Source organism: Galeopterus variegatus, unplaced genomic scaffold (assembly GCF_000696425.1).
Source record: "Galeopterus variegatus unplaced genomic scaffold, G_variegatus-3.0.2 Scaffold818, whole genome shotgun sequence".
In the NCBI taxonomy this organism is placed as follows: Eukaryota; Metazoa; Chordata; class Mammalia; order Dermoptera; family Cynocephalidae; genus Galeopterus; species Galeopterus variegatus.
Window position 1 is genome coordinate 126,890 of NW_007726929.1, and position 26,585 is coordinate 153,474.

General features: G+C 36.0%; 1 protein-coding gene across 7 annotated transcripts in view; it reads right to left on the reverse strand.

Annotated features, from left to right (window-relative positions):
- Positions 1 to 310: 310 nt before the first annotated feature.
- The window catches only part of LOC103590447 (chromosome unknown open reading frame, human C11orf30), a 91,083-nt gene continuing 64,808 nt past the window's right edge, over positions 311 to 26,585 (reverse strand). For 5 of the 7 annotated variants that reach the window (XM_008572677.1, XM_008572676.1, XM_008572672.1 and 2 more), the window contains 9 exons: positions 25,190 to 25,363; positions 23,352 to 23,550; positions 15,883 to 16,047; positions 13,996 to 14,151; positions 12,960 to 13,001; positions 10,657 to 10,808; positions 8,195 to 8,758; positions 6,728 to 7,228; positions 311 to 2,497 (listed from right to left, as the gene is read on the reverse strand). In XM_008572677.1, coding sequence (XP_008570899.1) covers positions 2,303 to 2,497; positions 6,728 to 7,228; positions 8,195 to 8,758; positions 10,657 to 10,808; positions 12,960 to 13,001; positions 13,996 to 14,151; positions 15,883 to 16,047; positions 23,352 to 23,550; positions 25,190 to 25,363 — 2,148 coding nt within the window. In that variant the 3' untranslated portion in view covers positions 311 to 2,302. The remainder of the gene's footprint in view (positions 2,498 to 6,727; positions 7,229 to 8,194; positions 8,759 to 10,656; positions 10,809 to 12,959; positions 13,002 to 13,995; positions 14,152 to 15,882; positions 16,048 to 23,351; positions 23,551 to 25,189; positions 25,364 to 26,585) is intronic. The other 2 variants (XM_008572675.1, XM_008572678.1) reach the window with 2 other exon arrangements.

The window sequence follows — 26,585 nt, forward strand, 5'->3', positions numbered from 1 at the left end:
ATACTAAGAATTCAGTAAAAGGATGTCTGAAGATCTATATATTGCATCAACATCTATCCACTTAACCAAGAAACCTAAGAATCATTCCTGTGTTCTCCTTCCTTCATGCCTTGTATCCACTTCATCAGCAGGAAACTCTGTTTATAAACTCCATACGGGTAGGATTTTCTGTCTGTGCACAATGGTATCCCCAGTGCTTAGAATACTACCTGGCACACAGAAGATGCTTAATTAACATTTGTTGAATAAATGAATGAATTTATGCTCTAATTGGAATTAGCACCTTTAAGAGAAAAGAAAATTAAATTTCTCACTTGATAATTTGTTAATATATTTTTTTGAAACAAAAACAAAAACATAGACAATGGCAGTTTCATTTGCCATTCTAATTGTTGAAACATATTAAGGCTAAATTCTTAAAGGGACACAGGTATGCTATACTGCCAGAATATGCAGAACATAACTTTATTCAAGTTAGCTCTTATTACCTGACCCATGAATATTTAAAAGATACTTCGTTTTATAAAAACTTACGGCTGTCAGTAACAGATTGACCATAACACAGGGCTTAGCCTGGAATACATGGAGAGGCTTAGGGGCCCATGAACCCCTAAAATTATATGCAAAGTCTAACATGTATATTGGCATGTATATCTTTTTGGTGAGAGAGTTCATAGTTTAATCAAATTTTCAAAGTAGTCTATGACCGAAGAGAGGTTAAAAAATTACTTAACTAGAAACAAAGTCACCAAGCTTTTTAAAACATGAATTTGTACAATAAAATAATATCCAATAGCTCCATCTACGGGTAAGTCTTTATCACTAGTAGAAATATTGACAACCACCAGAGATCAGTGTTATCTTATGAATGCTTGTGTTTAAATCTTTAATGTCACTCTAGAGGGAATTTATTAATTATAGTATCACAGCATTTTTTTCCAGATGTAGATGCAAAAATTAGGAGCCTTGATGAATTCTACTTACAGTACTTCAGCACCAAAAAATTGGGCAGTTATGCTGATATATGTATGTACAGTTCAACATGTGTCAGTCTTAAAATGCTTGTTTATAGTGAAATCTATATAAAACCGTTAAAAATTTTTCTATTTACATTTTTTAAAAGTGAAAAGTATAGTTTCCTTTGCCACAACTTGCCAAAACTGATTCTTACCCTCCCACCCTCTTACCCTCACTCCACTTGTGACAGCGATCACAAGACGAAAACATATTGTTTAAACAAACTGTGTCCTAAAAAGGTAGAATGCTTTAAAAATGTTACATTTAGAACTGTAAATGAACTTTTTTGTACATTTCAAAGTGGCTTAAACAAAAGTATGTAAAAGTTATTTTCAAAGTCTCAGTCCAACATGAATGTGCAATTTCAATGCTAAGAAAGCATCATATGAAAGAATAATTTGTTTTCCTTAACATAACTGAATACTTCCTTTGGGCCAGAAAATGTTTCTTTTCCTCTGCTTCACAATGAAATATTTTCTAGTAAGTTTTCTTAAAGCGGGGGGTGGGGGGTGGGGGGGGGGGACAGGGAGGGGGAAAGAGTAGGCAATCCTGGTTTACAAGAAAATCTGTAAGAAGGAATATGGCCTGCTTTGAAATGTTAACGCTTAAATAAATAGAAGGCAAGTATGCTGCCCAGAGCACAAAGGAACAACACCACAATAAATTAGCAAACAACTGCTGAGAATGTACAAGCCACCCCAAAAGCACTTCCCACTGGTTAGGGATCCGACTCCTACCATCCAGCAAGGATTCTTTAATGCGAGTATTTTTCTAGATATTTATAAACTAATTATGAACTGAGCAAATGTAAAATGTTAACCAATTCAACACTTCTGAGGATTTGCAAAAACATACAAGATTTTTAAAAAACTGTTCCTGACACATCATTTCAAAATACAAACTATTCACATTCTCCTTTTTAGACGGTACTTTGCTCAGTAGAAACCAGCTGAGGAACATTCACAGGAAAATTCTCTTTCTACTGCAAGACAAAACTTTTCCATCAGCTATGGTCCAACAGAGAAAGAATATCAGGTCTTATAAGAAGTCATTGTAGATGGGCATCTACTTCTTTTTCCTTTTTTTTTTAAAAGTACGTTCCCCTGTGAGTTTTAACCTGTTTTAAAATGCTGCTCCTGCAGCAATATCTTGTTGAAACACTGCTGTTTCAGGGTCTACAGCCTAAGTATGGGCAAAGTGCTCTTTTTAGACATCAAAATACAAGGTTTTCCCTGGACACTTGGTAACCAATCAGGTTTTAAAGTGCACTACTGTGTCCAAAACATTAGGACCGTTCAGCAGAACTTTGAGAGGGGCTCAGCTCAGTTCCGTCCTCCGTGCTGCTGTCTACGTCCTGCTCCATTGCTGTCTCATCATCATCCAGCTGCTGACTGGTGAAGTTGTTTAGCTCAAGAAGCCCACTGGGCTCCACTACCACATTGGAGCCAGAGTGACACGGAATAGCATACTGGGGAATGGCCTGGAAAAGAAGACACAGGAGAGAATCTTTATGGTAAGAAAAAGTAACAGAAGGATTTCCCCAACAATACTAAGGAAGGAAAAAAGAAAACTGACATTTATTGGACAAGTAATAGATGCCAGGCACTGTGCTAGGTACTTTCAAAAATGATATTCTACGAAATCCCTGTAACAACACTATAAAGAAATTATTATTCACATTTTACAAATGAGGAAACTGAGTGGGTAAGTGACTTAATCAAGGTCACACAGTTGGTCACAGTTACTGCCAGGATTCAAATCCAAGTCTTGCACAACTCAAAGTGATCTTTCCACTCCTTTACGGTGTCTCTTCTAACAACAGAGGCTGAATGAAGTCTGCGCCTAATTCAAGAGACAGACTGAAGAATACTTCCATTTGATTACTAAGCAAATCTAAATGTAAATGTAGTCAAATTTTGTTCTTTATTATCTGCAAGATGAATGATTAATTTGCTGATACCATAATATGAGGGAACTGCAAAAAGATCATGGAAAGATTCATATTATCTTTTAATTCTATTTGTCCACGAAACTTCTGAAATACCCCCACATATTTCAAGCCTCTCTGGTGGTTCAAAGGGGAAGTTAATAAAAGTCTTTACTGAAAATGAGAGTAGTGAAAGCATTCAAGTACAAGGGAGGCCAAAACTTGCCTTTTAAACAATAAGAGAACCAGTAGATGAACACTTGCTGTGGACCTCTGAATAAGTAAATATTATAGGCATATTGTCTTGTCAGATTGTTTTTTCCTCATCTTTATTAGACATCTTTTTAAAAGTGTATCAGTTCATGTCATCAACATGCTTAAAACTCTACACTTGTTTTCTATTGTACTTGCTATACATCCACCTCCCTACCACAGCTCCAGCCTCATGCCAAACTCACTTGTACCTGAGAGCTTTTGCACTAGAGTTCTTCCCTTTTCTTGGAAAACTTTTCCTCTAAATCTTTGCATGGCTGGTTCTATCCTGTCACCTGCATCTTAGCTCACATGCTTAGGAGTCAAAGGCTTAGAGAAGTCTTCCTTCCATGACCACCAAACCAAAAAGTAATAGGTTGGTCCCACCCCCCACATCAATAACATTCTGTTACATTTTCTTCATTGCATTATAATCTGTTTGTTAAATTGTTTCTCACTCTTAGAATGTAAGCTCCATGACAGCATAAGCAGTACAGATCTTGACCACCTTTATTCATTGCCAGATGCCCAGAGCTTTGAACAGGGCCTGGCACATATTAGATGTTCAATAAACATTTGATAAATGAATAATACATTTCTAACACTAAAAATCCCAGAGCAAAGTCAATTATCGGCACTTTGCAAATATACCTGACCAAAATAACCTTTTACTGGGTGAAGCTGTAAATTTAGTTTTAACACTATCAAGAAAATAATGCAAAATGCCTAGGCACTGATTCTAGGTGGCAGAGTTTTATTTGTTTGTCTCCCTCCCCTCCCCTTCCATACCGTGGATCATTGTGAAAAATTATTACATGGGGTCAGGAGACCTGGAATTTAGTTCAGCTCTGGCTCTGACTTGCTGTGAGCCTCTAAGTAAGTCACTCCACTTCTCTGAGCCCTAGATCAATCTTTTGTAAAACAAGATAGAGGAGATATGCTCTAAAGATCCTTGCAGTTCTAAAAGTCTATGAATTCCAATATATAGACTCCCACATGATAGAAGATATATCTATGTTTTTTACTTCCCTATCCTCAGCACTCAGCACAGTGCCTGGAACACAGTGGTTAAATAATACATGTGGAATGAATGAATGAATGAATGAATGAATGAATGAATGAATGAATGAATGAATGAATGAATGAATGAATGAATGAATGAATGAATGAATGAATGAATGAATGAATGAATGAATGAATGAATGAATGAATGAATGAATGAATGAATGAATGAATGAATGAATGAATGAATGAATGAATGAATGAATGAATGAATGAATGAATGAATGAATGAATGAATGAATGAATGAATGAATGAATGAATGAATGAATGAATGAATGAATGAAAGAAAGAAAGAAAGAAAGAAAGAAAGAAAGAAAGAAAGAAAGAAAGAAATACAAATTGTCTGTCTATAAAGAACAATGTTTCCATTCAAAATATTTAATATCAAACATGTTCAATTTTTACAGAGCATTCTTTAAGGAATCAAAGCACTTCGCAGACTTCCTTCACTCATCCCCATATGTATTTTACTGAATCAGTAAAATCAATACTTCACGTCAAGCTAAGCATAACTAATAAAAACTGAAAATGTCCTAACAAAATAGTAATGATGACTATAATAACAGCAACTATCTTTATTGATGTATTTGCTCTACATCAGACATTTGACCAGGTGCTCTACATACATTTTCTCACTGAATCCTCAAAACAACTCTGTGAGTTAGATACTATTGTTTCCATTTCATAGGTAAAGAAACTGAGGTACAGAGGTTAACTCAGTTGCTCAGTGCTGTTACATAATGAGTACAGGTGAAAATCAAATCTAGGGATCTCTGGCTTTAAAAGCTTGGTTCTTAATCACTCTGCTGCCCTGCCCTCTGACACAGCATACCTAGCACATAGGAATGCAAAAAGTTAGATGAGAATTCTGTAGAGAACCTACTCATTAGCCATCATCCTTGCTATATGAAGCAAATTACATTTTCACTCCTGTTCATGAAGTACAGAAAAGTAACTTCTAAATAAGCTATCCAAAATTATTTTCAATTTAGTGAATATACCGATCTAAACCCCCCACAGTCACAGTAAATTTTAGTAAAAATAGTAATAGTTATTATCTGTTGAACAATCACTATGAGTCAGGTACTATGTTAGGTGATTAATTTTGTGTAATCCTTACATCAATCCTGTAAAGTAGGCATTACTTATTCCTATTTACTGATGAGGAAACTAAGGAAGAGTGAGGTTAAGTAGCTTTGCCCAAGTCATAGTGAATGGCAAAGTCAGGAAACCATTCCTTCTCCACCATACCCTAACTCTTCAGGGGAAAAATTTTAAAATTGCAACAAATTCTTTTGTCAAGGATAATTTAATTCACATATATTTGGTTTTACAAAGGGGAACAAATTATTTGAATAATTCGATGGCCACTTCTACCCACATTTAAGCATTTCCCCCATACTTAATTATATCTTAATTGGTTTAATACTGGTCAATTTGCATTCTCTCATAACTTGGTATCATGGCAAATGGAAAGTTTACTACAAGAAATTCCAAGTCATACAACAGTGAATCTATGGCAAATACTAGACTATCCACATTTCAAGAAATCCAAATTCTCAATTAACTAAAATGTGCTGCTCTGATACCTTCAAAGCTATGCATTAGTTTAGCAAAAAAATTTACAAATGTCAAGAAAACAACCTGATAGGAGAAAGGGAAATGAAACACAACTTCTAAGGGCTAGCTTGGACTCAGTAATTCTTTAGTCTTGATCTATTATGCATGATGACAGATGACTTTTAGAATGAAGGGAATGTGAGGCATAGAAAGATCTACTGTCAACAAGTAATTCCATTATGTTAACTAGTCTGTACTTACCAAGGAATGACAGTACCATAATAAGATTTTTAAAACAATAATTGAAATAAAAAGCAAAGTTTACAGTTAATCCCAAATTAGATATAAAATTAAATTATTTAGAAATAGCCCCTTAGAACACGTTTCTTCAGATATTCCAGTTAATTGAGGTTTCATTGTCCTAAAAACCAATTTGGATCAAGAACAAGAACAGTTTTTCCAAAGAAAGGGTCCCTAAAATTAACTTGAAATAGAAGTGCAATCCAGTTACATTCCAAGATTTTTTAAGCAAAGATTGGAGAGCCCAAAATTTGAACCCAGGAGACTGCTTATCTTCCCGATTGACTTGCTGAGTTAACATGCTGGCAAGTATGGCTTGCATCTTCTAAAATCAAGGTGATACATGGGCTCGGGCTCTTTATTGCCTGTATAATGCGCTGAGGGCCAATATACATCAATTTCCTATGATTCTCTTCCAGAAAATAAATACATTTATTTTTATATATTTCTAATAGGTATTAAACCAAATTTGTCCAACACCATCTTAAAGATAATCTCTATGTCTTCTTGCCATCTTGGCTTGACTCTTAGCCTGTAACATCCCAAAACACACCAAACCCACAAACCCCATGGTGCCCAAGATTTCTTATTTTCCTTCCAATTCTTACCTGGATGATAATTTCTGCTGGGCTCTCTTCGACTTTCTTTTGGCCTACATTCTGAATACGCATGAACTGGCCTGCCGTAGGCACTCCTGGTGCATCGATTTTCCTTGTCGTTAGGGGAGGGCCAACAGCAGATGGACTTGAACAGGACTCTCTACATTTCTGTTGCTGGGGAGTGGAATTCGTCATCCCTGCCACCACCATGTGAGTGGAAGGTAATGATCCTGCATCACCAGTGAGCATACTAGTGGCAAGAGCCTTCTTTGGGGGATCCACTACCATATGCTCTACATTTGTATCAATCTGAGCTTCCATCAAAGACATTTTCAAAATGTCTGATACTGCTGTCTTCTCAGAGGCCTGAATGGGAGATATGCTTGTAACTGGTGATGTCAGCTTAGGCACAGAACTGCCACCAGTTATCTTTGTAACTGTGGGAGGCTGGCGCCCCTCAAAAGTTATCTTTGTAACAGTGGATCCTTGGGTTATAATTGGCTGCTCCACCTGAAAATAAATTGGGGTTGTGTGTGTTACAGCTACATCTCTTTGAGAAAACCTAATCAAACACCCAAGACAATATGGCAAAAGAAACATTCGTGCTGTATATTAGGAAGACATTTTGAAGCTCGGTGTTTTAATAAGAGGGCTGGATGGGAAGGATCTGGTTACTTTTAAGGAATCTAAGGAAAGAGGAGGGGTTGAAAGAACCTTTGTTCAGCCAGACAAATTTTATAGCAATAAAGGAAAAAAAGTCACTGCAGCCTAGTTTTCCTTTGGGATTTACATCACTAAACAGTACACTTTTAACCTGGCTCAAATTGTTTCATATAATCTTCAGTTTTTTAAAATTAAAGAAAGGGTTTTTTTCCAATCTTTTGCTTCAAAATACATTTATAAAAATGTATTTTATATATATATATTTATAATATACATATGCACATATATCACTCCATAGCCACTGATTTCTTTCCGTTTTTTGCTAATTTCTTTCTGTTATCCAGATAATTCCTCTGCAATTTAGAAGAATAAATCTACTAACTAAATGGCGATGACGTAAATTACAAAGGAAGATGTTCAATAATGTTCCTTAAAAGACTGCAGTTTACTTAGCATTATTGCCACAGAAATAAGAGTTTATAGGCATGGAAATAAATATTTTATATCTAAAAAATAAAAATAATTTAGGAATATCATTTCTATGTACCGCTGGTCAATGCTGAAGTGATTTCATTAAAAACTGCCTGGAAAATCAAGTTTTGAGTGCTATGCTTTTTAAAATTTCCTATATTAACATGTGAATTTCTTCCCTAATGTCAACCTTCTGATGGGGCAAAGTAATACCAGTGTAATGAGGTTTTTTGGTTTCCTCTTGCCAGGAGAAAGCACTGCTATCGTGATAGGGTTGTGATGTTCTCATTTTTTTCCTTCAACAGAGAAGTTTAACTTTGCATGCTATCAATATTCTGTTACCTGGCTTGCCGGCTGTTTCTCTGACGAGGCTGGGAGCGACATTTGGCTCTGGGGGGTTTGGGGTTGCACGTAGATTTTTGGTTGGTTCGGAGCCTGCTGCAGTTTAGGGAGCTGCTGCGTGGTTTTCACTGCAAGCACCTGTACTACAGTTTGTGGGGGCTGTGCCATTAAGGTAGGAAGCTGCCTGTCTTTGGCCACCATGGGATGCTGTGTGTGCTGTACATCTGGCTTAGGCTGTGCTTGTTCTTGCTGGAGAGGGGTGAGTTTTTGATGCCTGATGGAAAGCTGGGGCATTTGCGGGAGTTTGTGCTGGAGCTGGTCTGCCTGTAGGTGGATGGTCTGCTTCTGTTTAGTCTGGAAGCACTGCAGAGTTTTCACTTGCAGCTGAGGCTGTTCCAGCTGGGGCTGGCTAAGTTTCTGCTGCTTAGCTGACTGTGACTGAGTCAGAGCAGATCGGTAAAACAGACCTGTCTGAGGGTCTAAAGTGTCCATCTCTTCAACCTCGCCCTCCTCAGTTCCAAGTTCCTCGCTGTGTTTGGTAAAAGCAGTGTGACTGCTTAATGCCTAGTAAAAAAGGCACAAAGTAAGAATGAAATAAGAAAAACACCTACATTGCTACATTTTCCTCAAACTGGAGCAGACTTGGTTATGAGATTCATTCTAAAAAGACCAAGAAACCTCAATGGGGCTTCATATCAAAACTCTTATAATTTCAACTCTCAGACATTAAGTACTTCAAAAACTGGTCTACTCAGTACTATAGGAAAAGTCCTAAAGGGCCCAGAACTCACTGATTAGAGGAATAAGGTGGCTCTACAAGCACAGCCCAACAAAGCAAATAATAATAATAATAATAATTCCCTGGCTCAGGAAACAGCTCTCCAGTCTCCAGCCATTAGCGACATTAACCTGTCTAAAGAAAGAATGCAGCAACAAAGGAGTGAGGTGTCCAGACAAAAGCCAAAGCTCAGAAAGCTCACTTCAGCCATGTGCATGCCCAGTGCTGTCCAAAAGGTCAGGGATGTTGTCTGAGAGATGTGCCCATCCCAGTCTCTCCCTCTGCGGGCAGGGGTAGGGGTGGGGGGTGGAGATCTTCATCAGGCTTCACCAAGGTCTGTGTGAACAACCTCTTGACTAGCCCTCCTTGCCCCTTTGTTCAGATTCCAGATACCAGGCCATGGCTTCCCAGAGACCTGGCTGCTGGGATGGAAGGAGACTGGGGAGGAGACAAGAGCATTTCTGTCCATGGAAAGGGAGACTGCGTGGTGTCAGTTATAGTAGTGTCAGGAGGAGGCATCATCCTGAGTGACATGGTTGGGGCCAGCCTGTCTGACATCTCCAGGTGTCCTGAGAAAGGTCAATGTCAGGACCTTCCAAGTGAAGGTCAGACTCCAGGCTGAAACTTACTACCAAGGAAAAAACCTCTGGCCACCTGGCTTCCCTCAGTGACACAATAAGATCCACCCTATCCCCATCCTTCCTACTGCCTTGTCACTTGCTACACCTCACTTGAAACTTTAAAACTTTGAAATTAAATTGATACCCTCCTCCATATAATAACGACTTCATACATACAGGTTTTTAATTCAACATTTCTTCATTGCCTTTCAGGTGGTTTGCCTTCAACTGCTACCAGCTGAGTGATGATGCTTTATGTGACTATTAATGATAAGTTATGCTTAAATCTAATATTCATGATATAACTGTATAACAGAGGCAGTTCGCTTTGGGTTTAAATCCTGGCTTTGCCACCTGGGGCAAGTTATTTAACTTCTGTGAGCATGAGTTTCCTCACTTGTAAAAGAGGGACAATACACCCACCTTGCAGGATGATCCCAGTGAGAATCAAACAAGTTTGTACTTAAAGCATAGTATCTGACACAAAATCAACATATCAACATATTTTTCCTTTTCCTCATTATCCTTAATATCAGAGGTTTCTGTTTTATATTAGTTCATCATTCTCCTTACTGTTGAGTCTCTTCTTCCTTAATTGGTCACGTATAGTTTAAAAAGTCAAGTATTTATTTTCTTACTTATTCATAATGATCCCGTGAAGATTCATTATAAAAGCAAAAAACAAAACAAATAAAACAAACCTAGCAGCAAACAGCTAAATAAACCAAATGCTATTTCATTCAAAAATCTTTTTTACCTTGTGATAAATTTTTCCGTAACAATAAAATACACAGAAACAGTGACCAATTCTGATGTCATTAGATTCATCTAGACAGCCCTACCGTTTTGAAAGGCTAAGAGTTCACAGAATATTCAAGAATAGTTTCTTAATTATTTTCTGGTGTTAAAAGCCTCAATTCATTTCCTCTGCTCCTCACAGATGAAAGAATTATACAAACACTCTACGACTCAGTTATTTCTTCTCTTAAAATAGGAGATGAAACTGAACCTTATTTCAGGAATGAGGCAGTTAAAAAGATAGGAAGAAAAAGAAAAGATACAACCTGCTGCATAATGTGGGTGATTGCCCCAGGGGAAGATGCTGGGATGGACTTCACCACCACCGAAGTCTGTGTTGCAGTCTGTGACTGAGCTACATGTTGGAGCAGGGTCCGCTGGGGCTGGGAGGGTTGTTGGGGCTGGGAGCGATGGCTGACTGAAAATAGAGGAGGTGATGATATTTCTTCAGAAATCACCACAGCATCTATAACCAGTAGTCATTTAATACAAATGCCTGTGTGCTTGTATCACAGAGAGAAAGTGTGGTATTGTGAACTAGGAGGTAGAAGACCAGAGCCTGCCCGTCTATCAGCTGTGTGACTCTAAGGAAGTTTCTTATCTTCTCTGAGACTCTGTTTCCTCATCTGTAAAATGGGAATAACAGAGCTATAATAAGGAAGAGATGTTACGGAAAGTAAGGCAATACCAGTTCTTTATTCCCTTGGTCCCAGTTCCAAATGTAATACAAACATTAGAAACAGTCACTCCTTTATATAAAGTGACATTGTCTCACAGCCTACCAGTTCCTAAAAATGTAAGGGGGCAGGGTGATACTGCAGAAAGAGAATTGGACCAAAAGTCACACTTGGTTTCTCTCCCACTCTGCCACCAACCACTATGCAAATTTGAAGAGGTCATTTACCCTCTATTAACCTCTGAAACTTAGAGGTTTTGTTTTGTTTTTTTTAATGGAATAATAAAAACTTGCTGTTTTTACCTATAGGAGGACCAAACGATGTAATGGATTGAAAAATGGTCCTTAAGCTGTAAAGTACTAAACAAATACAAGATTGACAAAAGAATACAATAATCTGTTCTCAAATGTCAAATGTACTTCATCTGACACAAATAGGTAAGAATGCAGTGTAGGAAAAATCCCCATTTCTTATTCTCTTGCTACAAAGATCCCATGGAGTGACTAAAACTATCCATCTACATAGGTGCCAATTTATCATCTTTTACCAGCCTCAATTTCAACTTTTAAACACTAAACAGTATAAACATTTATCACTTCCAAATCTACAGAACTTTAAAAATGCTATAGTTCCTGGGAAACCAACCCTTTGAATCAGGAACAGATAGAATAAAACCAATCTGTAAATTAGCTAAGGATTCTGAAATTATAAAAACTCTCTTAATAATCCACAATTCTAATGTTCATATACCTTGATTTACAATTTCAAGTAGCACTGGTTCCATGCTTAGAAAAGTCATAGTGAGGTGTCCAAGAGTAAGATGATCACTACAGAAATCAATGTAAAAATGCCATTTACGTATTATAGGACAGAACTTTAAAACTATCCAGTGAAGTACAAATTAGCTTTATTTCTTTTTTAAGACACATTCTATCCATATCACAACGCAGTATTGCTATTGTTGCTATACATAAGCCTACAGATTACATGATATTATAGGCAGCATCACCAGTATTCTTTTATAAATGTACTGCAGTAACTTACTGTATTTCACAGTATGCTTTATATGTACATTTTAAATTATATGAATTAATAAAATCTTCCATATGTGCTCAACCAAACTGAAAAAAAAGAAGTCAGGATTTACATTACAACAGCCACTGAAATCATTTATAACATGATTGAGGAGGAGAAAAAACAAATTATAGTAATGTTAAAACTAAGCGAGCAAATTAATGAAGTTTTTTCAACGGAAGCATCATCAGAAATGAATGATATTTGAAAAATAAAAAATTTCTGATGAAATTATCAGATTATATGAAACATTTCTGCTGCCCATACTAATCTTCAAATTACATTAAGTTTTTAAATTAAGAAATGAAATGGATTTAATAGATCAACTAAAACTATTTAAAAGTAATCCTCCTTCAAGATACTATAAATTTCTTCAGTAATTCCTCAGAGTTCAGGAAAGTTAGAGAAAACTAACACCTGCTTCAGAATAATACAAGGGGCCAGGGCCAAGCAGCTGGCTTTGAAGTCAAAGAAAATGCTCAACATAGCTGTGGGTACGATGGGTGGAGACTGTGGAAGGAGGTCACAGAGTGAACAATTTCAAAAATAACAGAAGTAACCTTAACTGGGCCATATAAACCCCACAGAACAGGCCTTTACTTCTTTAAACAACTCTTTTTTCCCCCCAGTGTCAAATTTGCTCACTTCTCAGAAAGAATCCCACTATTCTGCAAAAGGAAAAATCTCTCTCCCTTTAACTAAGTGGAGCTTACCTTTCCTCTACCAGATCAGAGTAGAGCGCATCCATTTAAGTGGCTTCCCCCAAAACAATCATGTTTTACCTTCAGTGATACTACAAATGGATGCACACCACTTACCTAGAAGGGGAAAAGCAACCTCTGTCCCCTCATCAGTGTGTTCTGCAAAGGATAAGTAAGGGAAGAAATCATAGGTCTTTCATCTATTTACCATTTGATAATCTAGTAAACCCCTAGAGGTTAATACTGGGTTCCCCAACACACTGGCCTTTGCTTTAATTAGCTTTCTGCTAAATATCTCTAAAGAAAGATTCTAGATGGCTTTCCAAAATCTTAACAGGACTTTTCTCTTTTGGCAATTTTAACTCATTAGTCTTAACAATATCTCCTAAAATGATACCAAAGAATTCCTTTTCCTCCATGGTATTTACATCCTTCAAATATTTGTAACTTTACATTCTCCTTTAATCACTGCTTAAGAAAACTGTAAGTCATCTCTCCTAACCCCTTAATTATTCACATTACTACTCTCTGAACTATTTCAAATCTCAAGGTAATGAAGTGTCCAAAACAGAAAGCAGTATTCCAAGTGTGGTCTCACCAGAACATGAGAGAAAGAATCTATTATCATTCCTGCTTTACTTCTCCATACATGCCATCCAAAAATCTCATTAGTGTTTTGCTCCCAGGCCACATTTTAAACAAATACATAATCTGCTCTCCAACAGAACTCCTATGAATTTTCAGAGTTTTAAGGATTTCCAATTTTTTTTACATTAAAAAAAAAAGGTTGCATTTTATACCTTCTTTCTCCCTTAACCCACCTCCCCCAAAACTAAAAAATCCAGATGCACAATAAATACTTACATATAAGATATTTTATCCTCTCCCTACAACTGTTGCCCTATAGTCACAGCTGTTACTTTTGACTGACTTGCAATTTTATATTCCTTGAAAACTTTGAAACATCGTATTAATTTTTTTTCCCTAGACATTTAATACAGGGTAAATCCCAAGGATGATGTAAATTTGCTCTGAACACAAACAGATGGGAGCTACAAATATAAAGAATATATTCTCCCCCAAACAACCATCCCATGAAATCCAGAAAGGTAGCTCTCCTATTCTTAATACTACATTTTAAGAGGACACCTACCAGTAGTGATGTATTCAGCAACTAGTTCTGACTCTACCACAGCAATTGATGGGCTCTCAGGAGAATGTCTCTTTTCCTGGGTCATCTGAATAGGCACTGCCATTTGACTCAAGTCAATAGTGGGTTGTCTTGGTTTAGATTCCAATTTTTCCTTTACTGCATAAAAAAGTCAGGGGAAAAGTTAACTTTCATTACAAACAAGTACCCAAACCACAGTTGTCCATGGGCACAATGAACCAGACTTCTGGGGGTGCCACACTGGCAGTGACTAAGGAGACAGTGAGTTGAAAAGAAAAAAGCAGACTTCTCCATATGGCTGTACAGTGCACAACTTGTGTAACCATACCCAGTAGCCTGGTAAGAAGAATTTATATGCAATCACACTGAAATCCACTCCCTCCCCCCAACCCCCCATTATCTCTAGGCCAAATAACTGTGTGTTTTTGTCAAAGTAGTCCCTGGCAGTCATGAGTTCACCAACCTAAAACCAAAGGATGAATAGGCAGTACAAACCATTACCTTCTTTAGGGCACATCTACTCAGAACAGCACAACACAGTGACCATTTTAATTCAATCTATTAAAAATTCAAGATATCTTCAAAGAAATGTTACAATATCCTCAATGACTCTTTTAAAATAAAAATTTTCTTTGTTAGGAAAAAATGGCCTCTCTGTTTCTACAAAAATATCTGATTGAACAGTGTGGAATCAATAATGGTTTCTGTGAATAGACTTATTTTCTATCTTATTATCATTTTTTCTACAAAATCTGTCATTCAAAGTTTGCACTTCTATAAGGCATTAACAGAAATTGCTGAGCATGTCAAAGACAAGGAGCTAATGAAATTCCTAAGGCCAAAAATAACACCAATAGATGGATTAACCAAAGACTTACATTAAATGCTAGTATTCTCTGTGTAGTATAGAGTGGAAGTTACAATAAACAGTAACCAGTAACTAAGTCCACTGAATGATCATGACACCAAGTACATAATGTAACAACATCAAAACAATCATTTAAACAAAGAAAGCAAAACAAAACAAACTGAATAACCACAAGTAGAGAGGACATTGAACTAGGAATCAAAAGATGTGGAGTCGTACTTTGCCACTAACCAACTGGGTAACCTCTCTAGATCTCAATTTACTTATCCATAAAATAAAAGGCTTGAATGAGATATCGTGGCTAAGATCCCTTAAATACACTGACAATCTTTCACCTATTTTAACAGAAAAGTCAGTGTAACCTACACAGGTTTGTCCTAGAGTTTATCAAAGATATTTAGGAGCTAGAAATACTGATAGGATCTTATTACATGAGGATAGCTTTGCACGGAAGTTCAAGTGGCTAACCAAAGAAATAGATCTTTGTTTAAAAGAAATAAATCTCTGGTTATCAAAGAAATACACCTGAAAATAAAATTAAAACAAATTAGAATGTTAGCAAGGACCACAAATGGTGTTTTATGACCACAAAACTGTACTACCAATATCAAGAAGGACGGCAGGGGCCCTTCAGTCTGCCTCCTGCTATTCATGAATACAATTGGCAACTTTGCTGCATCTCTCCTTATACTTTAATAAGACTACTACTGTATGGTGGCAAGAGGCAACAGAACTGTCCATTTTAAGTAAGTGACAGAGATGACAGAGCTCTGCCATTTTTTCTCCTTTCTACTGACTATATAGTCCATCTGTGCTTCAGTACTCCTGTGCACATCTTAATGAACTAACAAGTAAACAGACTATACCAATGATTATAAACAAGTCCAGAGGGGGGAAATGTGCTCAAATAATCACAAAAAATCTATAACAGTGGTAGTATTTTAGCACAACCCATCTCTAGAGAAAACATGCTTCATTCAATTGAGCATGTGAATTCATACCTGTTGTCTGTTGGAGTTCTAATAGAGCTTTGATTGTTGAAGTAGCTGATTGTGATTCACTGGATACATCCTGATAAATTATGGTGGGGCTAGTCTCCATTGCAATCTCATGTTCTGACCAATCCTGACGCCGGGAAGCAATTACATGAACTACAGGCTGGGAATCTGTTTTACATTAGTTAAAAAAAAACAAACCCTATAAACAAAGTTTCTCTTTAAAAAAAAAAGCAATTTGTTTTTTTGTTTTATCTTTGTATTTGCTGTAAACTTCATGCTTTATCTCCCCAAGAAGACTGTAAGCCCCCAGAGGGCATAATGTCTTATAATTCTGAACCTACATATTAATTCATTCATTGATTTTACAAACTGGACACCCATGTGTCAGGTGCTATATTTGGCAATGAAGATATAAAGGAGCTCGCAGAATAATCAGAGAATGTTCAAGAAGCACACAATCTGGTTGGGGAGACGGACATGTAAAAAGACAAATTACAATTCAATGTGATAATCACTATATAAATAGGTGTGCATTTGTGTAGGTGGATGCCTGTTTGTGTATAGTAAGAACAAAATGCTGTAGAAGTCTTATCTTCCCCAGTGCATGTGAAAATGTGTTCTGTATTACAACCTGAGCATTCAGTCAATGCTTAATGGGCAGCTGAATTACTGAAAGAAAATCCTGTCCACTACAGCAAGAAAAGATAGATGATATAGAAGCAGCAATGATTTAATAGGGCAAGTTTAACTTTTGGAATTCAAAGTCTTGGGTTACAGTCTCGCCTCCATCAATTATTTGCAAGTTGATTCTTTGGGTCTTAGTTTCACTATTTCTAAAATGGGAACAATAAAATTATCTCTCTATCTCATAGGATTCTGAGGACACAATAAAATGATATATGTAAATGAGCTTTATAAACTTTGAAGGACAATAGAAATGCTATTATTGTTGTTGCTGTGGCCTTGAAGTTCTCACTTCTACGACTCTTCCTTGGTTTCAAAATAAATTATAGCCTAATTCAAGGCTTATTATATTCATGCTATACAGGTACATATGTAAATACTAAGTGTGCATCATATCAAGCAACAAATTATTTATTGAGTTTTTCATCTATAAAATAAGCAGGTTGGATTAGATCTAAACTCCTTTATCCAAGACACCATGAAGGAGATTTCAGAGGATTTAAAGGCATGATCCCTATGCCCAAATTTAGATTATAATGGGGAAAACAAAATAAAGATATACGGTTTTGTATCTTGGGGTAAATATCACATGATTAAGGCAAATAAGACAAATATATAGAAAATAAGAGACTGCTTTAAATAGAGATGGTCAACAAAAATATCACAGAAGAATGAAAAGAATTAAAGTAGTCCAATAAACAAGAATAAATATAACTAAAGTTCAACCCTCTATGAACCTTATATTTTTGAAAGTTAAGAAGTTGTCTGAAAATGTTGGGGTGAGGGGAACAACTCTTCAAACAGAACAGTTTTCCTGAAGAAAACAAAATCAATACACAATAGATTTAAAAATTTTAAATACCATTAACAAACTATATTTCCCCCCCAAAACACTGGATATATTCTACTCATATATCCTATGCCATACTAGGGATGTATAATTTCTTTTTTTTTTTTTCCTTTTTGTCTTTTTTCGTGTCCGGCAGCGGATCGCAACCCTCGGTGTCACGCCCGTACCGGACCAGGACCAGCAACGGGATCGCAACCCTCGGTGTTGCTCCCACACCTCGCTCAGCCAGTGAGCGGGAACCGGTCTGCATGTGGGATCCGAACCCTCAGCGGGAGCGTAGATTTAAAAATTTTAAATACCATTAACAAACTATATTTCCCCCCCAAAACACTGGTTATATTCTACTCATATATCCTATGCCATACTAGGGATGTATAATTTCTTTTTTTTTTTTTCCTTTTTGTCTTTTTTCGTGTCCGGCAGCGGATCGCAACCCTCGGTGTCACGCCCGTACCGGACCAGGACCAGCAACGGGATCGCAACCCTCGGTGTTGCTCCCACACCTCGCTCAGCCAGTGAGCGGGAACCGGTCTGCATGTGGGATCCGAACCCTCAGCGGGAGCGCCACCGCGCTCTCAAGTGGCGCACTGTAGCAGTGCGCCACCGGGCCAGCCGGGATGTATAATTTCAATTAAACTTCCTCCCCACAAAATACAGAAGACTGAAGGAAACTATCCTGTAATACCAAATGCCATGTGAAGCATATAACAGTTTTTCATTACTCATGTTAAATATATACAAACAATTTAAACCTGAGGACTGATTACATTAGGGAATTGTTCCTGTCATATAACTTAAGCTCCCAAACTTAAGAAATTCTCATGATGATACAGGCAGAAAATAACTTCGCAACCCAACTCTATGAGACACATTAAATATCCGGAAGAAGGCAGGGATTGCGTTTGTAGAGATAAAGTAGAAAGAGGTAAGAAAAGGAAAACAAATTTCCACATAGGAGCACCTATCAGAGACTACCACCACAAACAACATCACCCCTAGGGATTAGATAGATTGCTCTTTCTGTCCTTACTGAGAAAGAGAAGCTTACCATCACAAAGTATCACTGCAGCAACTCCAACAGCTGTGACACAAGATGAAGAGTGTGAACCTAAGTGAAAACCATTCCTTGAATGATTCTCCCCACTTCTTTTGGCTTACGCTTAGACTTGGATAAATCTACGGCCTATCAAGTCTGACGTTAGGGTCAAAGAGTACAATGACTGGGACACCAGGAGACTGATCTCATCAGTACCATCTGCTTATGCAGTGTGCATCCATCTACACTTCCTTACCTCTCTTGAGGACGGTGGCCTGTTGCCCCTAAGATGTCTTTCCCCACAGGTCATTGAACAAATATTTATTGGACACCTACTACATGTTAGGTACTAGAAATATATTCTTTAGTACTATATCCAAAAGCAGACGCAGACATCTCTCTATGAAAGAATATCTCCTATGTCTTCATTACAAAAGACCTACATCACACTTTCATAGAACCTTAAGACATCTCCATTAGAAGGGATCTTAAAGTTCATATTATGCTATCATCAATCCTACACTAAAATCTTCACAACAATATCTCCACCAGTCTGGGAACTATAACCCCAGAGAATTCACTACTTTCTAAGACAGTTTCCTTCCATTTCTGCACAGCTATGACAATTAGAAAGTTTTCTTACACTGAGTAGAAAAAGGTCTTCCTGTGACTTCTATCCAATGGTTCTAATGTCTGTCCATGTATCTATTCATAAAGACCAATTCTTTTCCCTCTTCCACATCACAGTCCTTGAGATAACTAACAACAGCTTCCATATCCCTCCAGCCTAACCCACCCCATCTTCTTTTCTTCATGCTAAACATCCTGTCTCTATCAAACATACTTCATACAGAATGATTCCCAGATGCCTTACTCACCTAAACCATCTCTTATAAACTAAACCTATATTCCTTCTATGATGTAATATATACCTTCCCTCTGAAACACTGTCATAAAGCTCAAGGCCTTCACAGTATTTAATTGTCTAGACAGCATCACTCCAAATGTTCAACAGAACATTAGTTCCTCAAGATGTTCCACAAAAGAAGGGTTCCAGGGTCAAAAAAGTTTGGGAACATTTTACATTACATATTCCACTCTTCATATTAGCACATAACAGCTTTGAAAAGTTCTACAATAAGTTTGTTTTGCTTAACCTGGAGTTATTCCCCATCCTCACCCTGGCCTACCAAGATCATGAAACTTCAGGAAAAATCATTCTAGAAACTGAGGTGTAACCTACTCAAAACAATATTAATGATGCATTTTTGTATTTGCCTCATGCTTTACTCCATTTTAACTCCCTACCCTTCGTTTTATATTCTTGTTCTCCTCCATTTTACTTGATATAATCTTGTATTTAAACCATCTTAAAAACCTTTTGGAAATAAGGCAAAATATCAATAAAGAAAGCTTCAAATTAAAAAAAAAAAAATCTAGGACCCTGTAAGGCTAGCCCATTCCCAAGTGAGAAAAAGAAAAAAACAAACAAAAAGTACAAAATAAAGTGGTCAATGTTAATAGCTGGTAGAACAAAGTAATATTGGAGGCATAATGTAGAAGGGATGATGAACCCTCCCAGGATGATCAAGGAAGGTCTCACAACAGGGCGATGATGAAGGCCTCTATCCTAGTCTGTGAGGAGATGGTTCAGGGATAAAGCATGCGGCCTAAACTTCTCCTCCTTGGGAGTAGGGGATAGTAGGTGAAGTTTAGAAATCACAAGTGGAATCAAGGCATTCCCTTAGCATAAGACACCCTTATTCCAGGTCTTGTGTAGGGGAAATCACCAGAAAAAAGATCTGAATTCAAGAAAAATTTGATTCTTTCCTAGAGTAGGATGACAACTATTAAACGTACAAAGAATAATGGACTTTAGAAAGTCATCTATGGATGCTAAAACAAGTGGATAAGTGTTTAATGAGGAACTTACTTACATAACCCCAAAGTAACTTCCCACAAACTACTATTAATTTCAAAGGGAAATATGTTAACTTTATAGAGGAGAAAACTGGAAGACATCATCTTAATCAACTGATCAATGTAAACATCGTCAATATTGAGATAAACTGATGACATGCTATGTCTCCTGATAAGATAAAACTGAGGATATAACATCACATCTGTGGAATTCCTGCTGAATCTAATCATGAGGAAGCATCAGACAAAATCAACTGAAGAATACTGTACAAAGTAACTGACCCATACTCTTCAAAAATGTTAAGGTGAAGAAAAACAAAGAAAGGCTGAGAGACCAATCCAGGTTAAAGGAGAATAAAGAACCATGACAGTTAAGTGCAGCTAAATGCAATGTTAGATCCTGAATTAGATGGTGGACAAGGGAAAAAACTATAAAGAACATTACTGAACGATTGATGATATTTGAATATGGATTATAAATAATAGTATTATAACAACATTAAATTTTTGATTTTGATAATTGTATCTTAATTATAAAGAGAATAACCCTTAATATAGACCTACCAATGTAAGTATTTAGAGGTAAAGGAACATGATATTTACATCTTACTCTCAAATGGTCAAGAAATTAAAAAATTATACACACATCCAACGGGAAGTGGGGGCAGAGAGAATCGATAACAAAGCAAATAGGGAAAAATGAAAACAAGAAGTGATTCTAGGTAAAAAGGATACACAGGAGTTCTTTTTACTATTCTTGCAACTTTTCTGTAAACCTGAAATTACTGTACATCGAAAGTAAAAGTTACTAAGAAAAAGGATAAAATGGCTAAAAACAAGTAGCAATGCAATGAAAAAATGAACAGCTATGCAGCGTTCATATTCCAAGTAGGTATGCCCTCATATACTTTAAAAATAAGTATTATCTTAGACTGACTGAAACCTTAATACTTCTCTTTAAATCACAGCATATATATTTCCAGCCCTTGTATTTGTGAGAATGTACTGAGGAACTATATAAGGAAATGGGGGGAGGGACAAATGCAGATTATAAAAACTGGATTTATAGTTAATTATATTAGATATGCCTTCTGAATTGTGAAAACTTTGTTACAGAATATTAAAAAAAGAAGCAATACACAATGATAGATACAGAATAAATAAAAATAGATGAAACCAAACTCTTTTCCCATTCTTAGAATAAAAACTGAAGATCCAACTAATGAAATGGCATGTTTGGGAAGTACTGATTGGCTCATAACTCCCTTCGGAAAAGACTAGCGATTTCAAAGGGTAACCTGAGACTATGTATATATAGACATCTACTGCTCATGTCCCCCTTTCAACACCAACTCATAAATAAGCTAAATATTTCTCCTGCCCTCTATGAAAATATTACTTGAAGACAAAAAGAGGCTAGTATTACTCAAAGAACTGCAAACTTAAAAATAAAAGAGGAAAAAGCAGGCTGAGCTAATCTGTTGAACAAAGAGTGCAATCTGTAAATACCAAATGAGTAAGTCCAAAAGAAATCACAGGGAAAAAAAGCATCATTCCACTGTAACTAGCACATAAACTAGTTTATAAGCAATATAGAATGATAAAGTGAATCTTAGCAAACTGATTCAGAAAATATTACTATCATTAATAATTTTGCTGAAGGAAACCATCCACTTTCTAAAACGTGACACATTCTATTTATTAAAATCAACATTTTCATTTATTTTTAATTGATGAGCTTTCAAAGACCATTTCAAATGCTACTTCCTTAATGAAGCTTTCTCACCCTCTCCTCACTGGAGTGTGAACTTTCAGCCTTTTGCATTTTTTTGCTTATTACTAATAAAATTCTTTTATTGGAATTGTATGTGTATTTTTTTTTTCTACCTTATTCTAGATTTTAAGTTCCTGGAGTGGAACCTATATAGGGTCTAGCACAATGTTTAGTACATAGTATAAACTAATAAATAACTGTCAAATTGAACTAATGGAATAATCAGCAATGTGAACCATGTAAAACTAATCTGGGAAGACTCCACTGAAGAGTTAAAGTAATAATAAAATGTTTGCACAATATGAAGAATGTGTATTAGAAAAGTGAAGGTGCTAAGAAAGCACTCTAGAAAGAATAATGGGGAGGCAGGGAGAGGAAATGGAGTGAGTTAAAAATAAGGGAAGATAAACAGCTTTTCTTAGATTCATCAGAGCCCATAAGCATAAATATACCACCTGACAATAAGGACAGTTAAGATAACTGAGAGATATGAGTACTAGATTTGTAGAAGGTCTCAAAGCTTATGATCATGAGTTTATTTCAAGATGCTTCCTAGAAGAATAACAACATAATTAAAACAGCACTGAGGACAAAGAGCTTCCCTGCAGTGGAGTCTAGCTTCATACTCCAGTCCTTATAATTAGAAAAATCATATAATTACCATCTGGAATACTTCTGAGAGTGAAAGGGAGTGGTATTAATAATTATGCCAGAACAACAGACATAAACTAGGACTTGTCCCATGCAAACTAGAATGCATGGTCATCCTACTTGCAGCCTACTTTAGAGCCCATCTCTGGCCTCCTTGATTCTTTCTCAAGGTTCATCAACAACCATTTCAAAAGCTATGCTCACTTCCTTGTATAATTCTTTCCCAACTTATGCAAACCAAACAAGAAAAATATTAAAATTATCATCTGGGAATCACAGTTGTATCTAGTTTAACATTACATACTTGACAATATCATCATCTAAAGTTTAACAATTATTTGATGAACATATGCCACACAGAAAAGAATGATAAGCTTTGCCAAAAATAAAATTTCAGCTCACTGATTAAACATCAAACAAAAGAAAATAAAACTTAAAAAAACTGACAAATCAAAGCATCCAAGTTTGTTTTGAAATCCCTAGAAGCAACTTCTATTTTGGAACCAGGGCCTTCTGTCACCAGTACTTATATAAATCAGAAGTAAAATGGATCGTACCTTGGGAACTTTGGGAGGACTCCGTAGAAGAGGAACTACTATCTGTATAACTCTGTGGTTCATCTTTTCCTTCCTGAATAGATGAATTACCAGCCTCTGTTACCCTGGATGCTTGCTGTAATGTTTCTGTTACCAGCTGTCTTGTTTGTTCGCTAACAACTGTGGCTTGAAATGTCACTGGTTTGGGTTTAATAAGAACCTAGAAGAAAAGTAAAAATATATCCAGATGAAATTCTAGAGCACTATTTTAAATGCTAATCTTCTAGGTCATGAACTAATACTTTCCTGATATGGAAAACAGCATTCTGCACATTTACTATGCTTTGGGTATAGCACTGTTCATCCAAGACTAATTCAATCTACAGACAAATTACAGTTAAGCCATGCATAATGTTTTAAGTAGTACATGCCAGACTGCAACATCCATGATTCTGACAAGAGCCTTTGCACCTGTTTTTTCTTGCCTATGATGACTTCAGGAGTCATTTTACAACCTGTAGGCTGTGTAGTAGAATGACAGTCACAAGCTAAGAATGGCAAAACAAAAAGATAAAAGGAACCTAGATTCCCAACAGAGATTTTGAGCCACAATATCAGTCCAGGACTTTCTCCCTCTGAACTTTTATTAACATAATAAAATAAAACCCTAATTTGTTTAAGCCTCTGTTCTTCAAATTTCTTTTTATTAGAAACCAAATGAAATTCCTGAACACAAAGTAAATATGCTTGAGACCTAAGTAATCTTTGAAGAAACTCCCAGAGGAATGCTAATTTAGACAACTATCAAAGCAACATGGAATGTGTGATGGACCAACTCCTGGCAAGAGTAAAAACCACAGACAGCTGAAAAAAGTGAAATGGGAGAAAATTTTCAAATTAGACTTTATTCTACTTTAAAATGTGGACTCTAGGAGTTGACTTCAATTGGGTCCATGGAATAAAAATGTAAACTCACCACAATTACTTTTTTTTTTTTTACCATATATAAGATTCTAAACCTTTTCAGACTCTATTAAGTCACCCATTTCTAAAAGTTCTAGAATGAAAATATGGTTTATATTATGCCTTAGATGATGGAGCAAATGAAGTTATGGTTGAACTCAATAGGCAATGTGGACCTACCACAAAACAAATCGCAAAACTTATTTTTCTATATATGTAAACTATCTGGTTACAATCTGAGGGAACAGATTCTAAAAGCAAAATTATTAATTTACAGGTAAATTAATATCTTTCACAAAACTTCTAGGATAGCATTTCTCAGCCAAAGCTGATACTGTTTCCTTTGAGATTTCTGGAAAAGCAGTTAGTTCCCACAGTAGTCTAGCAACAGAAGATTAAATTCTGAGCCTCAAATTCCTAGGCAAATTTTCAGAAAAGTTCCCTTATCTTGACTGAAAAATGAACAGATCTCTAGCTTCTTCATTATGCTGGGTTCAAGTACAGCAAATTTTATTTTATAAGAGTGTTTTTGAAGGCCATGCTAACTTATAAAAAGTAAATACTTTTCTCTGAGAGATTCTGAATAACTACCATCTTCCCTCAACCATCCACCCCTTGAATCACAATATACACCTTTAGCAAATTTATTCCACAGGGATTCTTTCCCCCAACCTTTGTTCACAGCATGACATAAATATTTAGATATTTAACAAAAAGTAATGAAGAGAAAAAAACAGGTTTTGAGAACAGATGAATAATTATACATATTCAGTCATAACTTTTAATAATCTTATATTTTTAATATTATTGATCTTTTCCTTCAAATTTCTATTTGGAAATTTTAGGAATTTAAAATATACAAGGGCCAAGAAAAATCACCATATCTTATAGCATACCTGTGTTTTCCCTTGCTGACCATAAACAATTTTTGTTGGGATGATTTTAGCTGCTGGTTGAACTGTGGAACCTATTCCTTTTGGCTGAGTTACAATCATTTTGGTGATGGGTCTTGTAGCAGTGATGATAGCTGGCTTTGCTCCTGTTGGCACTGTCTGAATAGTCTTTTCTCCCTAAATTGAAGTCAGTGATTATATGAGAGATTTATATGTATTTAAATGATAAAAATCATTCTCTTACTAAAAAAAAAATCATAGAAAGTTTTTACCAGGATGACGGAAAAAAGATTTTACCGAGATGACTTTATATAACAAAGTACAATGTTTCTAGATGATCAAAAGTCCCAATCTTAGTTGAAATGATCTTAGAAGTCATCTGAACAACCTTCTATAGAAAGAATGAATTAATTATTTCCTGATGAGTGAATTTAAAAAAATTACTTTATGTAAAAATACTTATTACACTGCCTCATTCATAGAATACATATACTAAAATAGAGTCAGAAAATTTTGGCAGAATATACACTAAAATGTTAACAATGGTTATCTGTAAGAGTTGGGATTACAGATCTCACCTCCCACATTCATCTTTATTTTCTAATTTATCTGAAATGAATATTCATGTAACAAAAAAAAATTACTGTGCAATATATCAGTAGGTAAATGTATATGTATACAATAAACTCCCTAACTTCCACATACATGAATTTGTAAGAATATATAGCAGAATGTCTATGTGAAAAAAGATGGGCAAGAAATGAAATCAACAGGGATATTAATATTCTTTCTAAGGTTATGTAGGAAAAAAGAAAGGAAAAACAGGGCATTTCCCATGTTTTACTATTAGTATGTTACAAATATCACTTTAGCCTATTAACTAGAGAACTTAAGCCCATTAACTTTTCACCATTTTCTGCATTTTCATCTGCTTTATTTAGTAGCATTTTCTTGTCATGCATGGACTCAACATCTTTTTATTTGAACTTAAGTTTAAATACTAAATTATTAAATTTTACTAAATAATTAAAATTTAAAAAATTAAAATCCATAAAATTAAAAAGGAAATGAAAGGATCTGAGAATTTTCACTTCATAAGCCTTTCTTAATTTTTAGCTATCATTATTAAATGTGTGGCCATCTAAAGTTAGCAGGCAGTAAAAACAAAGTACCCAGGTGAGCTGGCTAAAAAGCACTCTGTGAATTTAGAACTAAATGTGATTATACAAATCGTATGTTTAACTATCTGCTGTAATTATCTAAGAAAAACATGAAGTGTCTGCTAATTGTGTGATTACTTATTTCAACATACACATATCCTTCACAGCAGCATTTCTGGAAAGAGCTTTAGTTATTTGCCAAGAGCCAATAGTTTGCAGGTGCGCATGCTATCTATTAA